Here is a 17,501-nt window from a genome sequence, read left to right as displayed (position 1 = left end):
GGAACAAAATGGAGGAAAAGGAGGAGGAAGTTTAAACCATTTCCTCCCCTGATCATCATCAGTGTGACATCATCAGCTGAGTTGTTGCTAAGCAACAGAAACAGCAGCCCAACCCACTGATGGAGACCTATGAAGGTTTCTACCTTCCTTTCTGCTGCACTTCAGCTGGTTTATATTTTATTCTGTTATCTGTAATAATATCTTTAATAATAATGAATCCTGCAGGGATATAATTTACCTTCAGGGGTTAATAATTAATGCTGCTTCACAGATTGATAAAGAACAACTGAACTGGATAAAATAAAAGTCTAGTTTAAATTTCACCAGCGACACACACAAAGTGGGCGGAGCCTGGTTCAGGGAGACTCTTTCTGTTGATGCATGTTTCAGGTGGGCAGCTGAGCTGAGGTGAGACGGGGGCGTGTGCAGGGGGCGGGGCAAAGTGTGCAGGTGAGGAGCCAGGGGTCAGCAGGGGTCTAATGGAGCTCTGCTGCCTACCTGCTCCTCTTCATCACCTCCTCCTCCTCCTGCTGCTGCTGCTGCTGCAGAGCTGCAACACAGAGAGGAAACAAAGAGGAGAAACAGTTAAAACTCTGTAAAGAACTGAGAGGACAGAGGAATTTATCCCTTTAAAACACTCAGATTCCTGCCTGTGGAGTTTCAAACTAAGAGAATTAGGCTGAAGAAGCTTGAAGCTCAAACTGCTCAGATTTAAAATGTAGAGATTGTTAATCTGTCTTTTTCAGATGGTTCTGACCCCATTTTTTACTTATTTTTAGCTGTTGTTCAACCAACACCTCAAACAGTCCAGTTTGGATCCATCCTGACCACAGAACTACATTAAGACAGCATTTACGATCAGTTTGGTTTCCTGAGAACCAGTTCACAGTTAAAGGATGCAGTTTGGTCATGTGGGGTCCCCCAGGGTTCTGCTTTGGGTCCACATTATTCTGCAGTTATGCTAACGCTATCCTGCGGTTCTGAGCCTTTAAAGGCCGAACAGATAACTACACTCAGGATATTTCAGCGTTTGGGGCCTTTGATTCAAACTGCAGCTTCATTCTTACACTTAATGGATTTTCCACGATTAAGAAGTTGGTCTGAAAGTCAGAATCAGAGAAGATTTTTAATAGTTTTACTTCTTCTCACTCAGATTACGATGAGGAGCTTTTTACTCGTCTTTAATAAAAAGCCTGATGGTCTTCAGACGGTATAAAACAGCAAAGCTCTGAACTGAAACCAGCAGCAGAACAAACTCCTCACTGGTTACCAGTTAACTTCAGGATTAAAGTCCTTTTAATTTATCTTTGTTATTTTCACCTGAAAGTTGCTTTATTAACTGACTTAACCCTGTTTTATCAACCATTAGAGTAACATAAGAATTATCAGGAGTCTGAGTCCAATCAGCTTCACTTGTTCCTTATAAAATGCTGAAACAACAAACAGAGGGGGGGGGCTTACATGACTCGGTGTGGGTCATGTGGGCCAGGACCCTGAAGGACTTGGACAGCATGCTGGTGCTCCGGCGGCCCCATTCGGTCAGCTCCTGGTCCTTCTCTGCGCTCTGGACCGCCTGATAGACCGGAGAGGCGCTGTCCACCAGCTGAGCTGCACCTGGGGGAGGACTGCAACCGAAACCCCGAAACCACATCAACAGAAAGAGAGGCTCAGGCACCGGGTTCAGTCCCAAAGACCGGTGCCGGGAGCATTTTTTCTTTGCTTCACTTCACACTTTATGATGTTCTTTAGGAAACTTCTAACTGAACATGAAGAAATGCTAAATTTAAGAAATGTTAAATGAAATAAAGACGAAAAGAGAAAGATGAACTCACTAAAGATGGAGATTCACAGGAAAAAGAGAAGAAACACCTTTTAACGTTTGAGTCAGACACCAGAAGAAGAACCGGGCTCAGAACATTCAGTTTCCATCTCAGAGACCCCCGACCCCCGAGTTTTAGGCCTTTTGGTATTATTAGCTTCTTTTTTGGCTGTTTTTGAGTCTCAGAAACACGTTTTGTTTTAGAGTTTAACGTCTTTTTGTTGTGTTTTTAAAATGCTTCTTTGTGCTTATTTTTGTCTCTTTTGGCGTAACTTTGAGTTCGTTAGAATCACTTTATGTTGTTTTTGTCGTTTTCGATCGTTTTGAACGTCTTTAAAATCAGTAAAAGATGAAGATCAGGTCACCTAGGTTACCTAGCAACTGTAAATACCACCGTCTCTCATCCTCTGGGGTAACATCCATCCATCCATCCATCATCCATCCATCCATCCATCATCCATCCACCCATCCATCCATCATCCATCCATCCATCATCCATCCATCCATCCATCCATCCATCCATCCATCATCCATCCATCATCCATCCATCCATCCATCCATCATCCATCCATCCATCCATCATCCATCCATCATCCATCATCCATCATCCATCCATCATCCATCCATCATCCATCCATCCATCCATCCATCCATCCATCCATCCATCATCCATCCATCATCCATCCATCCATCCATCCATCATCCATCCATCCATCCATCCATCATCCATCCATCATCCATCCATCCATCCATCCATCATCCATCCATCATCCATCCATCATCCATCATCCATCCATCATCCATCCATCCATCCATCATCCATCATCCATCATCCATCATTCATCATCCATCATCCATCCATCCATCCATCATCCATCCATCATCCATCATCCATCCATCCATCATCCATCCATCATCCATCATCCATCCATCCATCCATCCATCATCCATCCATCCATCCATCCATCATCCATCCATCCATCCATCCATCATCCATCCATCATCCATCCATCCATCCATCCATCATCCATCCATCATCCATCCAACATCCATCATCCATCATCCATCATCCATCCATCATCCATCCATCCATCCATCCATCATCCATCCATCCATCCATCCATCCATCCATCCATCCATCATCCATCCATCCATCATCCATCATCCATCATCCATCCATCCATCATCCATCCATCCATCCATCCATCCATCCATCCATCCATCCATCCATCCAACCACCATCCATCCATCCATCCATCCATCCATCCATCATCCATCATCCATCCATCATCCATCCATCCATCCATCCATCCATCCAACCACCATCCATCCATCCATCCATCCATCCATCCATCCCTCCATCCATCCATCTTTTTTAAGAATGACTCCTTTAACATTCAGTCCAACACCAACAAGGTGCCTCAAAAAGGAAAAATCCAACAACTTGTTCCACAAGGAGCTGCGAGTCAACAAAGTCCAGCTGGAGAAAATGATCACAACAACACAAACACTGTTGCTATAGCAACAATACGACCAGCCAAGGCTGAACACCACAGCTCTGAAGGTCCATAAAACCAGAACCAAACATCTGGAGACTCATGTGATGAAGGCTGGTCTTTACAGAAAAAGGTCAAAGTGAGAATGGAGGAAGGACATAAAGAGGTGGAGGAGAAAAAGGGTGTTTGTGGGATTAAAAAAGGCAGGAGGAGGAGAGGAGGAGGAGGATCAGAGGAGGATCAGAGGAGGAGGATCAGAGGAGGAGGACCAGAGGAGGATCAGAGGAGGAGGATCAGAGGAGGAGGAGGAGGAGGAGGATCAGAGGAGGAGGACCAGAGGAGGAGGAGGAGAGGAGGAGGATCAGAGGAGGAGGAGGAGAGGAGGAGGATCAGAGGAGGAGGAGGAGAGGAGGAGGATCAGAGGAGGAGGAGGAGAGGAGGATCAAAGGAGGAGGATCAGAGGAGGAGGAGGAGAGGAGGAGGATCAGAGGAGGAGGAGGAGAGGAGGAGGATCAGAGGAGGAGGATCAGAGGAGGAGGATCAGAGGAGGAGGAGGAGAGGAGGATCAAAGGAGGAGGATCAGAGGAGGAGGAGGAGAGGAGGAGGATCAGAGGAGGAGGAGGAGAGGAGGAGGATCAGAGGAGGAGGAGGATCAGAGGAGGAGAGGAGGAGGATCAGAGGAGGAGAGGAGGAGGAGGATCAGAGGAGGAGGAGGAGAGGAGGAGGATCAGAGGAGAAGGAGGAGAGGAGGAGGATCAGAGGAGGAGGAGGAGAGGAGGAGGATCAGAGGAGGAGGATCAGAGGAGGAGGATCAGAGGAGGAGAGGAGGAGGATCAGAGGAGGAGAGGAGGAGGAGGATCAGAGGAGGAGGAGGAGAGGAGGAGGATCAGAGGAGAAGGAGGAGAGGAGGAGGATCAGAGGAGGAGGAGGAGAGGAGGAGGATCAGAGGAGGAGGATCAGAGGAGGAGGAGAGGAGGAGGAGAGGAGGAGGATCAGAGGAGGAGAGGAGGAGGAGGATCAGAGGAGGAGGAGAGGAGGAGGATCAGAGGAGAAGGAGGAGAGGAGGAGGATCAGAGGAGGAGGAGGAGAGGAGGAGGATCAGAGGAGGAGGAGGAGAGGAGGAGGATCAGAGGAGGAGGATCAGAGGAGGAGAGGAGGAGGAGGATCAGAGGAGGAGGATCAGAGGAGGAGGATCAGAGGAGGAGGAGGAGAGGAGGAGGATCAGAGGAGGAGGATCAGAGGAGGAGAGGAGGAGGATCAGAGGAGGAGAGGAGGAGGAGGATCAGAGGAGGAGGAGGAGAGGAGGAGGATCAGAGGAGGAGGATCAGAGGAGGAGAGGAGGAGGAGGATCAGAGGAGGAGGATCAGAGGAGGAGGATCAGAGGAGGAGAGGAGGAGGAGGATCAGAGGAGGAGGAGGAGGAGGAGGAGGATCAGAGGAGGAGGAGGAGAGGAGGAGGATCAGAGGAGGAGGAGGATCAGAGGAGGAGGAGGAGAGGAGGAGGAGGAGAGGAGGAGGATCAGAGGAGGAGGAGGAGAGGAGGAGGATCAGAGGAGGAGGATCAGAGGAGGACCAGAGGAGGAGGATCAGAGGAGGAGGATCAGAGGAGGAGGAGGAGAGGAGGATCAAAGGAGGAGGATCAGAGGAGGAGGAGGAGAGGAGGAGGATCAGAGGAGGAGGAGGATCAGAGGAGGAGAGGAGGAGGATCAGAGGAGGAGAGGAGGAGGAGGATCAGAGGAGGAGAGGAGGAGGAGGATCAGAGGAGGAGGAGGAGAGGAGGAGGATCAGAGGAGAAGGAGGAGAGGAGGAGGATCAGAGGAGGAGGAGGAGAGGAGGAGGATCAGAGGAGGAGGATCAGAGGAGGAGGATCAGAGGAGGAGAGGAGGAGGATCAGAGGAGGAGAGGAGGAGGAGGATCAGAGGAGGAGGAGGAGAGGAGGAGGATCAGAGGAGAAGGAGGAGAGGAGGAGGATCAGAGGAGGAGGAGGAGAGGAGGAGGATCAGAGGAGGAGGAGGAGAGGAGGAGGATCAGAGGAGGAGGATCAGAGGAGGAGAGGAGGAGGAGGATCAGAGGAGGAGGATCAGAGGAGGAGGATCAGAGGAGGAGGAGGAGAGGAGGAGGATCAGAGGAGGAGGATCAGAGGAGGAGGATCAGAGGAGGAGAGGAGGAGGATCAGAGGAGGAGAGGAGGAGGATCAGAGGAGGAGGAGGAGGAGGAGGATCAGAGGAGGAGGAGGAGAGGAGGAGGACCAGAGGAGGACCAGAGGAGGAGGACCAGAGGAGGAGGACCAGAGGAGGAGGATCAGAGGAGGAGGATCAGAGGAGGATCAAAGGAGGAGGACCAGAGGAGGACCAGAGGAGGAGGAGGAGGAGGTGGGGGGCTCTTACCCAGCATCGTGCCCTTTGGCCTGCGACTGCCCGGCGATGACGTCCATGATGGCGTCCTGTGAGTACATGCTGATGGGCGTGTTGTACTGCGCGTGGATGATGGTGGCCTTCCCGCCGGGACCCTTCACCTCGATGGGCGTGTGGGTGGGGAGGGCGGTGTCCATCAGCACGCTGGGGCTGAAACCAGCACTGCCGGGTGGAGGAAGGCGGAGGAGGAAAGAGGTGGAGAGATGACGAGAAGAAGAGGTGGGATGGAGGCGATGGGGTGAGTTAAAAAGAAGAAACATGCTCACAGCAAACACAGAGCCAGAGAAGCTTCTCCACATCTGGACCCACGTCACAACATCTGGTGTCATGTTTCTGCTCCAAAACCTGCCATTTAAATGGGTTTTTCTGAGGTCTGCTGCTTTGAAAAGTGAAAACATTCGTCACAGCGACCCGAGGTCGATGCTCTTAAAGCCTTTTGAGCTATTCTGAAAGGAAATGTGCACGAACAAATGGCCTGAGAGGCAAAACTCTGGGCTGAAATGTGTAAACCGGGACAGAAAGGATGAGTCTATTTACTGAGGCGATGCAGATTACACACAGGTGGGCTGCAGCCTCCGTTCATATGAAAGCAAACAGATCAAACACACAGGTATGCACTGCTTTCCTTTGGATTTAACTTGTTTGTAGCTTTAAAAAGATCAAGTTAAAGGTTTTAAGGAGGGTTCAGACGCATCATTAATGCTTCCTGATGAATCTTTTTCTAAAGTAGAGCAACTAGAACCAAACAAACCAGGGAAAAACCCTGAAATCATCCCTCCACAGCCACAAACTTAACCCTGGACATGATGATGTTCACCTGAACTGAAGCAGGACCACAGATTCAATCCTGCAGTTCAATCCTCAGAGCTTAAATAAGGTCAACTGGACTTCTTCTGCTGCTTATTGGTGAGAATAACGACCCCTCTCATAAACTGATACCCCCCCACCAGCTATAGAGCTGGAGCCTTCCAGGAGAGCTCAAACGTTCTCCAGAACCAAGAAGAAGAAGTCCAGCTCTCAGGACTAATGCTGTTTACCACGGTTTCTTATGTAAGAGTGTTGCTCAGGACTCAGGGTCGCTGGTTTCTGGACTCAGGGTCGCTGGTTTCTGGACTCAGGGTCGCTGGTTTCTGGACTCAGGGTCGCTGGTTTCTGGACTCAGGGTCCCTGGTTTCTGGACTCAGGGTCGCTGGTTTCTGGACTCAGGGTCGCTGGTCTCAGGGTCGCTGGTTTCTGGTCTCAGGGTCGCTGGTTTCTGGACTCAGGGTCGCTGGTTTCTGGACTCAGGGTCGCTGGTTTCTGGACTCAGGGTCGCTGGTTTCTGGACTCAGGGTCGCTGGTTTCTGGACTCAGGGTCGCTGGTTTCTGGACTCAGGGTCGCTGGTTTCTGGTCTCAGGGTCGCTGGTTTCTGGTCTCAGGGTCGCTGGTTTCTGGACTCAGGGTCGCTGGTTTCTGGTCTCAGGGTCGCTGGTTTCTGGACTCAGGGTCGCTGGTTTCTGGACTCAGGGTCGCTGGTTTCTGGACTCAGGGTCGCTGGTTTCTGGACTCAGGGTCGCTGGTTTCTGGACTCAGGGTCCCTGGTTTCTGGACTCAGGGTCGCTGGTTTCTGGACTCAGGGTCGCTGGTCTCAGGGTCGCTGGTTTCTGGTCTCAGGGTCGCTGGTTTCTGGACTCAGGGTCGCTGGTTTCTGGACTCAGGGTCGCTGGTTTCTGGTCTCAGGGTCGCTGGTTTCTGGACTCAGGGTCGCTGGTTTCTGGACTCAGGGTCGCTGGTTTCTGGACTCAGGGTCGCTGGTTTCTGGACTCAGGGTCGCTGGTTTCTGGACTCAGGGTCGCTGGTTTCTGGTCTCAGGGTCGCTGGTTTCTGGACTCAGGGTCGCTGGTTTCTGGACTCAGGGTCGCTGGTTTCTGGACTCAGGGTCGCTGGTCTCAGGGTCGCTGGTTTCTGGTCTCAGGGTCCCTGGTTTCTGGTCTCAGGGTCGCTGGTTTCTGGTCTCAGGGTCGCTGGTTTCTGGTCTCAGGGTCGCTGGTTTCTGGTCTCAGGGTCGCTGGTTTCTGGACTCAGGGTCGCTGGTTTCTGGACTCAGGGTCGCTGGTTTCTGGACTCAGGGTCGCTGGTTTCTGGACTCAGGGTCGCTGGTTTCTGGTCTCAGGGTCGCTGGTTTCTGGTCTCAGGGTCGCTGGTTTCTGGTCTCAGGGTCGCTGGTTTCTGGTCTCAGGGTCGCTGGTTTCTGGTCTCAGGGTCGCTGGTTTCTGGACTCAGGGTCGCTGGTTTCTGGTCTCAGGGTCGCTGGTTTCTTGACTCAGGGTCGCTGGTTTCTGGACTCAGGGTCCCTGGTTTCTGGTCTCAGGGTCGCTGGTTTCTGGACTCAAGGTCGCTGGTTTCTGGACTCAGGGTCGCTGGTTTCTGGACTCAGGGTCCCTGGTTTCTGGACTCAGGGTCGCTGGTTTCTGGACTCAGGGTCGCTGGTTTCTGGACTCAGGGTCGCTGGTTTCTGGACTTAGGGTCGCTGGTTTCTGGACTCAGGGTCGCTGGTTTCTGGTCTCAGGGTCGCTGGTTTCTGGACTCAGGGTCGCTGGTTTCTGGACTCAGGGTCGCTGGTTTCTGGACTCAGGGTCGCTGGTTTCTGGTCTCAGGGTCGCTGGTTTCTGGTCTCAGGGTCGCTGGTTTCTGGACTCACGGTCGCTGGTTTCTGGACTCAGGGTCGCTGGTTTCTGGTCTCAGGGTCGCTGGTTTCTGGACTCAGGGTCGCTGGTTTCTGGACTCAGGGTCGCTGGTTTCTGGACTCAGGGTCGCTGGTTTCTGGACTCAGGGTCGCTGGTTTCTGGTCTCAGGGTCGCTGGTTTCTGGTCTCAGGGTCGCTGGTTTCTGGACTCACGGTCGCTGGTTTCTGGACTCAGGGTCGCTGGTTTCTGGTCTCAGGGTCGCTGGTTTCTGGACTCAGGGTCGCTGGTTTCTGGACTCAGGGTCGCTGGTTTCTGGACTCAGGGTCGCTGGTTTCTGGACTCAGGGTCGCTGGTTTCTGGTCTCAGGGTCGCTGGTTTCTGGACTCACGGTCGCTGGTTTCTGGACTCAGGGTCGCTGGTTTCTGGACTCAGGGTCGCTGGTTTCTGGACTCACGGTCGCTGGTTTCTGGACTCAGGGTCGCTGGTTTCTGGACTCAGGGTCCCTGGTTTCTGGACTCAGGGTCGCTGGTTTCTGGACTCAGGGTCGCTGGTTTCTGGACTCACGGTCGCTGGTTTCTGGTCTCAGGGTCGCTGGTTTCTGGACTCAGGGTCGCTGGTTTCTGGACTCACGGTCGCTGGTTTCTGGACTCAGGGTCGCTGGTTTCTGGACTCAGGGTCGCTGGTTTCTGGACTCACGGTCGCTGGTTTCTGGTCTCAGGGTCGCTGGTTTCTGGACTCAGGGTCGCTGGTTTCTGGTCTCAGGGTCGCTGGTTTCTGGTCTCAGGGGCGCTGGTTTCTGGTCTCAGGGTCGCTGGTTTCTGGACTCAGGGTCGCTGGTTTCTGGTCTCAGGGTCGCTGGTTTCTGGACTCACGGTCGCTGGTTTCTGGTCTCTGCTGCTAAATCTCTCAGTAAATCATAACTGGGATGCGTTTCGGACGCCTTCTCTGAGATAAAACCAGAGAGCTTTGTTGGTGCGTCTACATGTTAAGTCTCATAAAAAGGTGGAACTCGGTCAGCTGCTCTTGGTTGTTTTGGCGCTGTTGTTGGTCCTTTCTTGTTCTGTTTGTTTCTACATCCTCTTTCTGATGAATTTGGTTGTTTTCGTCCCTCCTGACTCAATGTAACTTCATCCAATCAGCATTTCTCTTCTGTGAGAGCTACAAGCTGCTAGAAGCATCCCTAAAACCCTTCAGTCTGGGCAGGAAGACGTCTTTATTCAGCTAAAAACTCCTTTAGGTCCCAAAATAAATCCCCGTAAATAACCAATGCAAGGCTTAGAAAACTGTGAGAACCTTTTGACCTGATTTAAATATCCGTTTGAAGGCATGAAGCAGCTCAGATGTTCAAACTGAAAGTTATTGGGTTTTATCACGTTTATGTTTCAGGTTCATTTTGAGCTTTTCTGAATGTTGTTATTTTATTTCTGCTCTTAATGTGTAAGGATGTCATTCAGAAAATGTTCCCATCATGTTTCAATATTCCACCCCTGATGTTATTCAACTGATGCAGCAAATGAGCAGCGATTGATCTGCAGCAGGTCCAGCATTGATAACCGATACGACCACCAGCCTCAGGCCGGTCAGCTCCATCATGGCAGCTTTTCGTAACCATGACAACGCAGCTTCATGCAATGACAAACGCACACAAAACAAGCAGAAAGAGAGCTGAATTTACACTTTCACTGCAGCTTATTTCAGTTTTAAAGCTGCAAACAGCTGACTGACAGGTTTTATTCCACATGAAACATCCCGCTGTGCCCACCGGGGTCTGACTCTTATTCCACAGGTCTGTAACACCAGGATATCCAGCACCAAACCATGCCTTTAACAAGCAAACAACAGCAAACTCACAACCAAGATGCATTCAGCGGGAGGAGATACTAACTTGGGAGCAGCGGGGGAGAAAACCTTGTTCAGCAAACACAACGTAGACGTGAGAGAAGGAGAAAAGAGAAAAAAGAGAAGGTTTAATCATTAGGAAACAAGTCTTTCAGCAGATGGAAGACGGTAGGAAAGCAGCTCAACATCCTCCAGGCTTCAGAGAGGCAGGATAAGAACTTCAGAGAGAATAAATCCTCCCGTCTTCTTCCTGTCCAATCAGTGACAGATTCTGCGACAGCTGTTTGGATCTACAGCAAAACGAGTCTGAGAGGCCTGCGGTGGACCTTCTGCAGGCATCCAGAGGGATCTGAGCTCATACAAGCAACAGGATGCGTAATAGATGCTGTTAAAAGAGTGTCGTCACATTTCAATGGACAGCAGCTGGACTTCTGTATGAGGGGAAATAAATTCAAAAAGGTGTGTCGAGTCCAAATATATCTGACTGTCAGTCTATTATATTATTAAATAATAACAAAAACCTTCTTCTGACTCTTGATGTGGATCCAAACGCACCTGAAAGTGTCCTTTTAGTGTGAATAATGCTTCACTTAGTAATGTTCTGCTGGTACTTTGTGTTCTTTCATCTTTTGTCCGCTTGAACCGAGAATAAATGAATTATTATGAGTTATTTTTAACATTAATTTGTTTAAAAGACCTTAAAGACCTCAGAAATTGTGTAAATTCACCTGAAAGTGTCCTTTTAGTGTGAATAATGCTTCACTTAGTAATGTTCTGCTGGTACTTTGTGTTCTTTCATCTTTTGTCCGCTTGAACCGAGAATAAATGAATTATTATGAGTTATTTTAAACATTAATTTGTTTCAAAGACCTTAAAGACCTCAGAAATTGTGTAAATTCACCTGAAAGTGTTCTTTTAGTGTGAATAATGCTTCACTTAGTAATGTTCTGCTGGTACTTTGTGTTCTTTCATCTTTTGTCCGCTTGAACCGAGAATAAATGAATTATTATGAGTTATTTTAAACATTAATTTGTTTCAAAGACCTTAAAGACCTCAGAAATTGTGTAAATTCACCTGAAAGTGTTCTTTTAGTGTGAATAATGCTTCACTTAGTAATGTTCTGCTGGTACTTTGTGTTCTTTCATCTTTTGTCCGCTTGAACCGAGAATAAATGAATTATTATGAGTTATTTTTAACATTAATTTGTTTCAAAGACCTTAAAGACCTCAGAAATTGTGTAAATTCACCTGAAAGTGTCCTTTTAGTGTGAATAATGCTTCACTTAGTAATGTTCTGCTGGTACTTTGTGTTCTTTCATCTTTTGTCCGCTTGAAACGAGAATAAATGAATTATTATGAGTTATTTTTAACATTAATTTGTTTCAAAGACCTTAAAGACCTCAGAAATTGTGTAAATTCACCTGAAAGTGTCCTTTTAGTGTGAATAATGCTTCACTTAGTAATGTTCTGCTGGTACTTTGTGTTCTTTCATCTTTTGTCCGCTTGAAACGAGAATAAATGAATTATTATGAGTTATTTTAAACATTAATTTGTTTAAAAGACCTTAAAGACCTCAGAAATTGTGTAAATGCACCTGAAAGTGTCCTTTTAGTGTGAATAATGCTTCACTTAGTAATGTTCTGCTGGTACTTTGTGTTCTTTCATCTTTTGTCCGCTTGAAACGAGAATAAATGAATTATTATGAGTTATTTTAAACATTAATTTGTTTCAAAGACCTTAAAGACCTCAGAAATTGTGTAAATTCACCTGAAAGTGTCCTTTTAGTGTGAATAATGCTTCACTTAGTAATGTTCTGCTGGTACTTTGTGTTCTTTCATCTTTTGTCCGCTTGAACCGAGAATAAATGAATTATTATGAGTTATTTTAAACATTAATTTGTTTCAAAGACCTTAAAGACCTCAGAAATTGTGTAAATTCACCTGAAAGTGTCCTTTTAGTGTGAATAATGCTTCACTTAGTAATGTTCTGCTGGTACTTTGTGTTCTTTCATCTTTTGTCCGCTTGAACCGAGAATAAATTAATTATTATGAGTTATTTTAAACATTAATTTGTTTCAAAGACCTTAAAGACCTCAGAAATTGTGTAAATGCACCTGAAAGTGTCCTTTTAGTGTGAATAATGCTTCACTTAGTAATGTTCTGCTGGTACTTTGTGTTCTTTCATCTTTTGTCCGCTTGAACCGAGAATAAATTAATTATTATGAGTTATTTTTAACATTAATTTGTTTAAAAGACCTTAAAGACCTCAGAAATTGTGTAAATGCTCCTGAAAGTGTCCTTTTAGTGTGAATAATGCTTCACTTAGTAATGTTCTGCTGGTACTTTGTGTTCTTTCATCTTTTGTCCGCTTGAACCGAGAATAAATGAATTATTATGAGTTATTTTAAACATTAATTTGTTTAAAAGACCTTAAAGACCTCAGAAATTGTGTAAATGCACCTGAAAGTGTCCTTTTAGTGTGAATAATGCTTCACTTAGTAATGTTCTGCTGGTACTTTGTGTTCTTTCATCTTTTGTCCGCTTGAACCGAGAATAAATGAATTATTATGAGTTATTTTTAACATTAATTTGTTTAAAAGACCTTAAAGACCTCAGAAATTGTGTAAATGCTCCTGAAAGTGTCCTTTTAGTGTGAATAATGCTTCACTTAGTAATGTTCTGCTGGTACTTTGTGTTCTTTCATCTTTTGTCCGCTTGAACCGAGAATAAATTAATTATTATGAGTTATTTTTAACATTAATTTGTTTAAAAGACCTTAAAGACCTCAGAAATTGTGTAAATGCTCCTGAAAGTGTCCTTTTAGTGTGAATAATGCTTCACTTAGTAATGTTCTGCTGGTACTTTGTGTTCTTTCATCTTTTGTCCGCTTGAACCGAGAATAAATGAATTATTATGAGTTATTTTAAACATTAATTTGTTTAAAAGACCTTAAAGACCTCAGAAATTGTGTAAATGCACCTGAAAGTGTCCTTTTAGTGTGAATAATGCTTCACTTAGTAATGTTCTGCTGGTACTTTGTGTTCTTTCATCTTTTGTCCGCTTGAACCGAGAATAAATGAATTATTATGAGTTATTTTTAACATTAATTTGTTTAAAAGACCTTAAAGACCTCAGAAATTGTGTAAATGCTCCTGAAAGTGTCCTTTTAGTGTGAATAATGCTTCACTTAGTAATGTTCTGCTGGTACTTTGTGTTCTTTCATCTTTTGTCCGCTTGAACCGAGAATAAATGAATTATTATGAGTTATTTTTAACATTAATTTGTTTAAAAGACCTTAAAGACCTCAGAAATTGTGTAAATGCTCCTGAAAGTGTCCTTTTAGTGTGAATAATGCTTCACTTAGTAATGTTCTGCTGGTACTTTGTGTTCTTTCATCTTTTGTCCGCTTGACCGAGAATAAATGAATTATTATGAGTTATTTTAAACATTAATTTGTTTCAAAGACCTTAAAGACCTCAGAAATTGTGTAAATGCTCCTGAAAGTGTCCTTTTAGTGTGAATAATGCTTCACTTAGTAATGTTCTGCAGGTACTTTGTGTTCTTTCATCTTTTGTCCGCTTGAAACGAGAATAAATGAATTATTATGAGTTATTTTAAACATTAATTTGTTTCAAAGACCTTAAAGACCTCAGAAATTGTGTAAGTTTAAAGTTTAAACTTTTTTTTTCAAACATTCCTTTTAAAAGTTACGCCATTTGAGATCAGGCTCAAAACTCGCTGCTTTTATAACACCAAACTTTCCCCGTAGGTGAACCCCCGGGTCTCTGCACGCCGACCCAAACCTGGGCAACATTTCTGTGCACAAGAAGTCTATTAAAATAAAGGTTTTAAACGAGTTTCCGCTCGCCGCCATCTTTGTGTAACAGAGGGAATTACACAGCAGTCATCGTGTCAGCTCTCACAGAGGCTCTTAGGTTTTTGTACCTTGTCTTGTCACTTCCTGTTTTATTTTGAAATTAACAACTCGTTCCAGGTAACTTTCCCTTCCTCCCGTGTCTCTTTGTCTTCCCTGATTCCCAAAGTGTTTCCACCTGTTCCCCTTGGTTCCTCAGGTGTATTTAGTCTGCGTTTCCCTTTGTCTCGTTGCCAGTGTGTTGAATTGTCTTTCGAGCTTTCTTCTTCTAGCCTCCAAAGTGACCACAGCCTAAGTATCCTAAGTGTTTATTAATGATTTCCTCCTTGAGTGATTTTCTAAGTTTTGCCATAGATTTATTCAGTAGTATCTCCGGTAGAGGAGTGTCTTTGATTTATAACTTTCATAGCAACTCCATTAGAAGGAGCCTCTTTCTGTTTATTGGTTTGTTAAATTTCTATAGACGGTTTGGAGAGGGAGAAGTTTATTTGTAAGATTTATATAACCTTTTGCTTTGTCCTCCTAGCATGGAGAGAACTTTCTTTTGATAGGTTTTATAGCCTCACTCTCCTCTCTGAGTTAGGAATTTATAAACTATTACTTTGCTCCTCAAGTGACTATCATTACATAAATAAAACCTGATTATTGATTCTACCCTGCATCTGAGTCCAGTGCTTTCCCGGATCGTGACAATATGTAGAATTATATTTACACAAAATCTGTTTGAATAGTTATTACCCGACATGTCTGACCTCCTGAGCCGATATGTGGAGCGTTTGAGACTCAGTTTCTGTACCTTAACGTTCACTTTCGAGGGTCCCTCCTATATTTGCCCCTTTTGCTGAGGTAAGTGACACCGTGGTCCGTGTTTTAGCCTTAACCTGCTAGCTTAAACTTATTGTGTAGCGCGCTAACATATTTCTGTGTCATTTAATTTGTGGAGGAGCTCAAGTTGATCCCGATTGACCGGAGGATTTTGTTGTTTTTTACACCTTTTGTCAGAATAAACGGAGAAAGATATCCCGGTCTGGGCCTGTTCACGTTCATACAAACACAACGCTACAAGCTAACCGGCTACATCTGTTGTCCAAAACAGTCGATCCATCAATGAAGGGACTCCAGTGGAGGAAATCCCAGGAAGTTTCTGTTTGTTCGCATCTTCTCATCACACTGAGAAAAGCACCAAAACGAACCCTCAAATTTTCCTCTATATTAACACGAGTCATTCTGTCTTGTTTTGGGGGGTTGGGGGTTTTCTGATTCTGAATGTTCTGATGAGCCTTCATTCCTTCTTCTCTTTGGCATCCGAGGTCAGCGGTTTAATGTAGGTTAAAGAGAGCCGAGCCCCGACTCCTTCACATGAAACCGTGTGGTTGTTTGTTCTGGTTTCACCTCTTTAAAGACCTTCCTGCAGCATCTGTGCTCTGCTGACCAACATCAGCTGGAGTCTGAGAGGTGGAGCTGAAGATTTCTGTTTCTGTGAATAAGTGAAGGAAGATGTTCTTCTGGAGAATTAAGCTTGTTTTTAACTATCTGTGGGTGTTTTTAATCTTTTTTTAAACCATGTTGTCAACAACCTTTTCCATAAAAAACTAGCCTTTGATTGGCTCGTTGGAGCTATTATCGGTTTAAATGTCAAAGCTGCTCTGGCTTCACAAAACTGGACTCCGAAAAGCAGCTTCCTGACATTAAATAAGAAAATAACCAAGAACCACAGAGCAGGGAAAGGATAGCAAAGAGTTTTAGACTTATTTTTAATAAAATAACGGGTAAATATTAACTGAAAGTAACTGATGACTTTAGGAAAGATCCTAAAAACTCCTCATGGTCCCTGCTCTAAACATCGTGAACAATCCACCGGGAAGGAAGACTCTCAGAATGAGAATCTTCAGCAGGAAGAAGGATGGAAGCAGCTTTACTCCTTTCTGAAACGTAATATTGCAGAAATTGGGGAAGTTTTCCACTTGAATGCCTTTTGAAGACATCTTTCACGGTGATTCACAGCTACAGACATTTTTACTGCCTGAGTTTTTGTAAAGATTGAGTTTTAATCAGCTCCACCTCTGAGGACCCGTTTTGAGCCTGTTTTAAAAACTCTTCGTCTCTACGTACCCCGCAGGACGACCCGCCTGCACTGCTGCCATCTCCCTCAGAGTCTCCTCTGAGTACAGGCCGATGGGGGTGTTATACTGCCTCCTCTGAGGGGGGCTGACCGCCGCTGCTCTCCTCCCAGGAGAGTCTGCCTCTGCAGGCCCGGAGGAGGCACTGCAGGCCGACGGGCGGCCGTTTTCCTGCACCGGCTGAGTCAAAAGGGAGGAGCTATCAATACATAACAGTTGTGTTTTATAACCAAACTAGTTTTTTCAGCTGGAAGAATATATTCAGCACCATATTCAGGCCTGATATTAATGTGTGAATGTTTCTGCACCGCTTTTCCTAATATTTAACCCCTTAATATCTAATATTTTATATCTTTTGTTACAGAAACAGACATTTATGGCAGAAAGATTTTATATTTTCTCCATAATGTAATGGTGCTCCATCATTTAAAGATGCCCTTTTCCCCTTTGACTTAATCAAACATTAACAATTCCTTTACAATCCTGTTGATAGAGCTGCAGAGAAAAGAATAAAGTTTTCTTTAAATCTTTTATTCACTTTGCAGACTTGGCTCTGACTTTATTCTAACAACCTGATCACTCATCAGTCTCTCAGTCCACACAGGAAATGGAGTCAAACATTTTTCTGGATTTGCACTTTGCAGCATTTTCAGTTTAATTTTATCTTTTTTGTGCATTTTCTTGAACAGCCACTAGGGGGCAGCAGATCGTTATGTTCAACCACTGAAACTACATGTCTGCTCTGCCTGAGAAGTCCTCTGTGTGTGTGCACGTGTGTGTGTGTGTGGGGGGGGTTCATTAGTGTTTGTGAGGACAAAACTGAATTTCAATTCCTGGGACTGAGGACTTTGTTCAAAGTGAGGACATGTCCTGGAGGACCTTATTGTGGAAAGCTTTCCCAGAAGAGTTGAAGCTGTTATAGCTGCAAAAGGTCATTTTAAACCCTCTGGATTAAGAATGGGATGAACTTAAGTTCATATGTGTGTAAAGGCAGATGAGCTAATATAGTGAATATAAACTCACAGAATTTAAAAATTGCATAACTTCTGTCATTCAGCACATTTTTTCTTGAATAGAATTTATTCCACATCAAAGAAAGTTATTAAATTATTTATAAATCAACTTATTTTACTCTATCAACTATCTAATGTGTTAATCTACACGTTTAAAGGTTTATTTATTTAGTTATTTAGTGTCAGTTAGATGCATCTACTTTAACTGTACAAAAACATTCATCCTGAATATTTAATTTACCTTTTAATTCAATTTAATTTT

General features: G+C 45.2%; 1 protein-coding gene across 2 annotated transcripts in view; it reads right to left on the bottom strand.

Annotated features, from left to right (window-relative positions):
- The window catches only part of ldb3a (LIM domain binding 3a), a 58,777-nt gene that overhangs the window by 20,193 nt on the left and 21,083 nt on the right, over positions 1-17,501 (bottom strand). Inside the window, exons 4-7 of one of the 2 annotated variants that reach the window (XM_072390429.1) lie at positions 10,281-10,303; positions 5,702-5,890; positions 1,462-1,625; positions 499-550 (exon numbers count right to left, since the gene is read on the bottom strand). In XM_072390429.1, the coding sequence (XP_072246530.1) occupies positions 499-550; positions 1,462-1,625; positions 5,702-5,890; positions 10,281-10,303 (428 nt within the window). The remainder of the gene's footprint in view (positions 1-498; positions 551-1,461; positions 1,626-5,701; positions 5,891-10,280; positions 10,304-17,501) is intronic. The other variant, XM_072390428.1, reaches the window with a different exon arrangement.

Source organism: Leuresthes tenuis, unplaced genomic scaffold (assembly GCF_036924035.1).
Source record: "Leuresthes tenuis unplaced genomic scaffold, fLeuTen1.0.hap1 SCAF_8, whole genome shotgun sequence".
NCBI lineage: Eukaryota > Metazoa > Chordata > Actinopteri > Atheriniformes > Atherinopsidae > Leuresthes > Leuresthes tenuis.
Note: the sequence above shows the minus strand (reverse complement) of the source record. Positions and strands in the feature narration are given on the sequence as shown.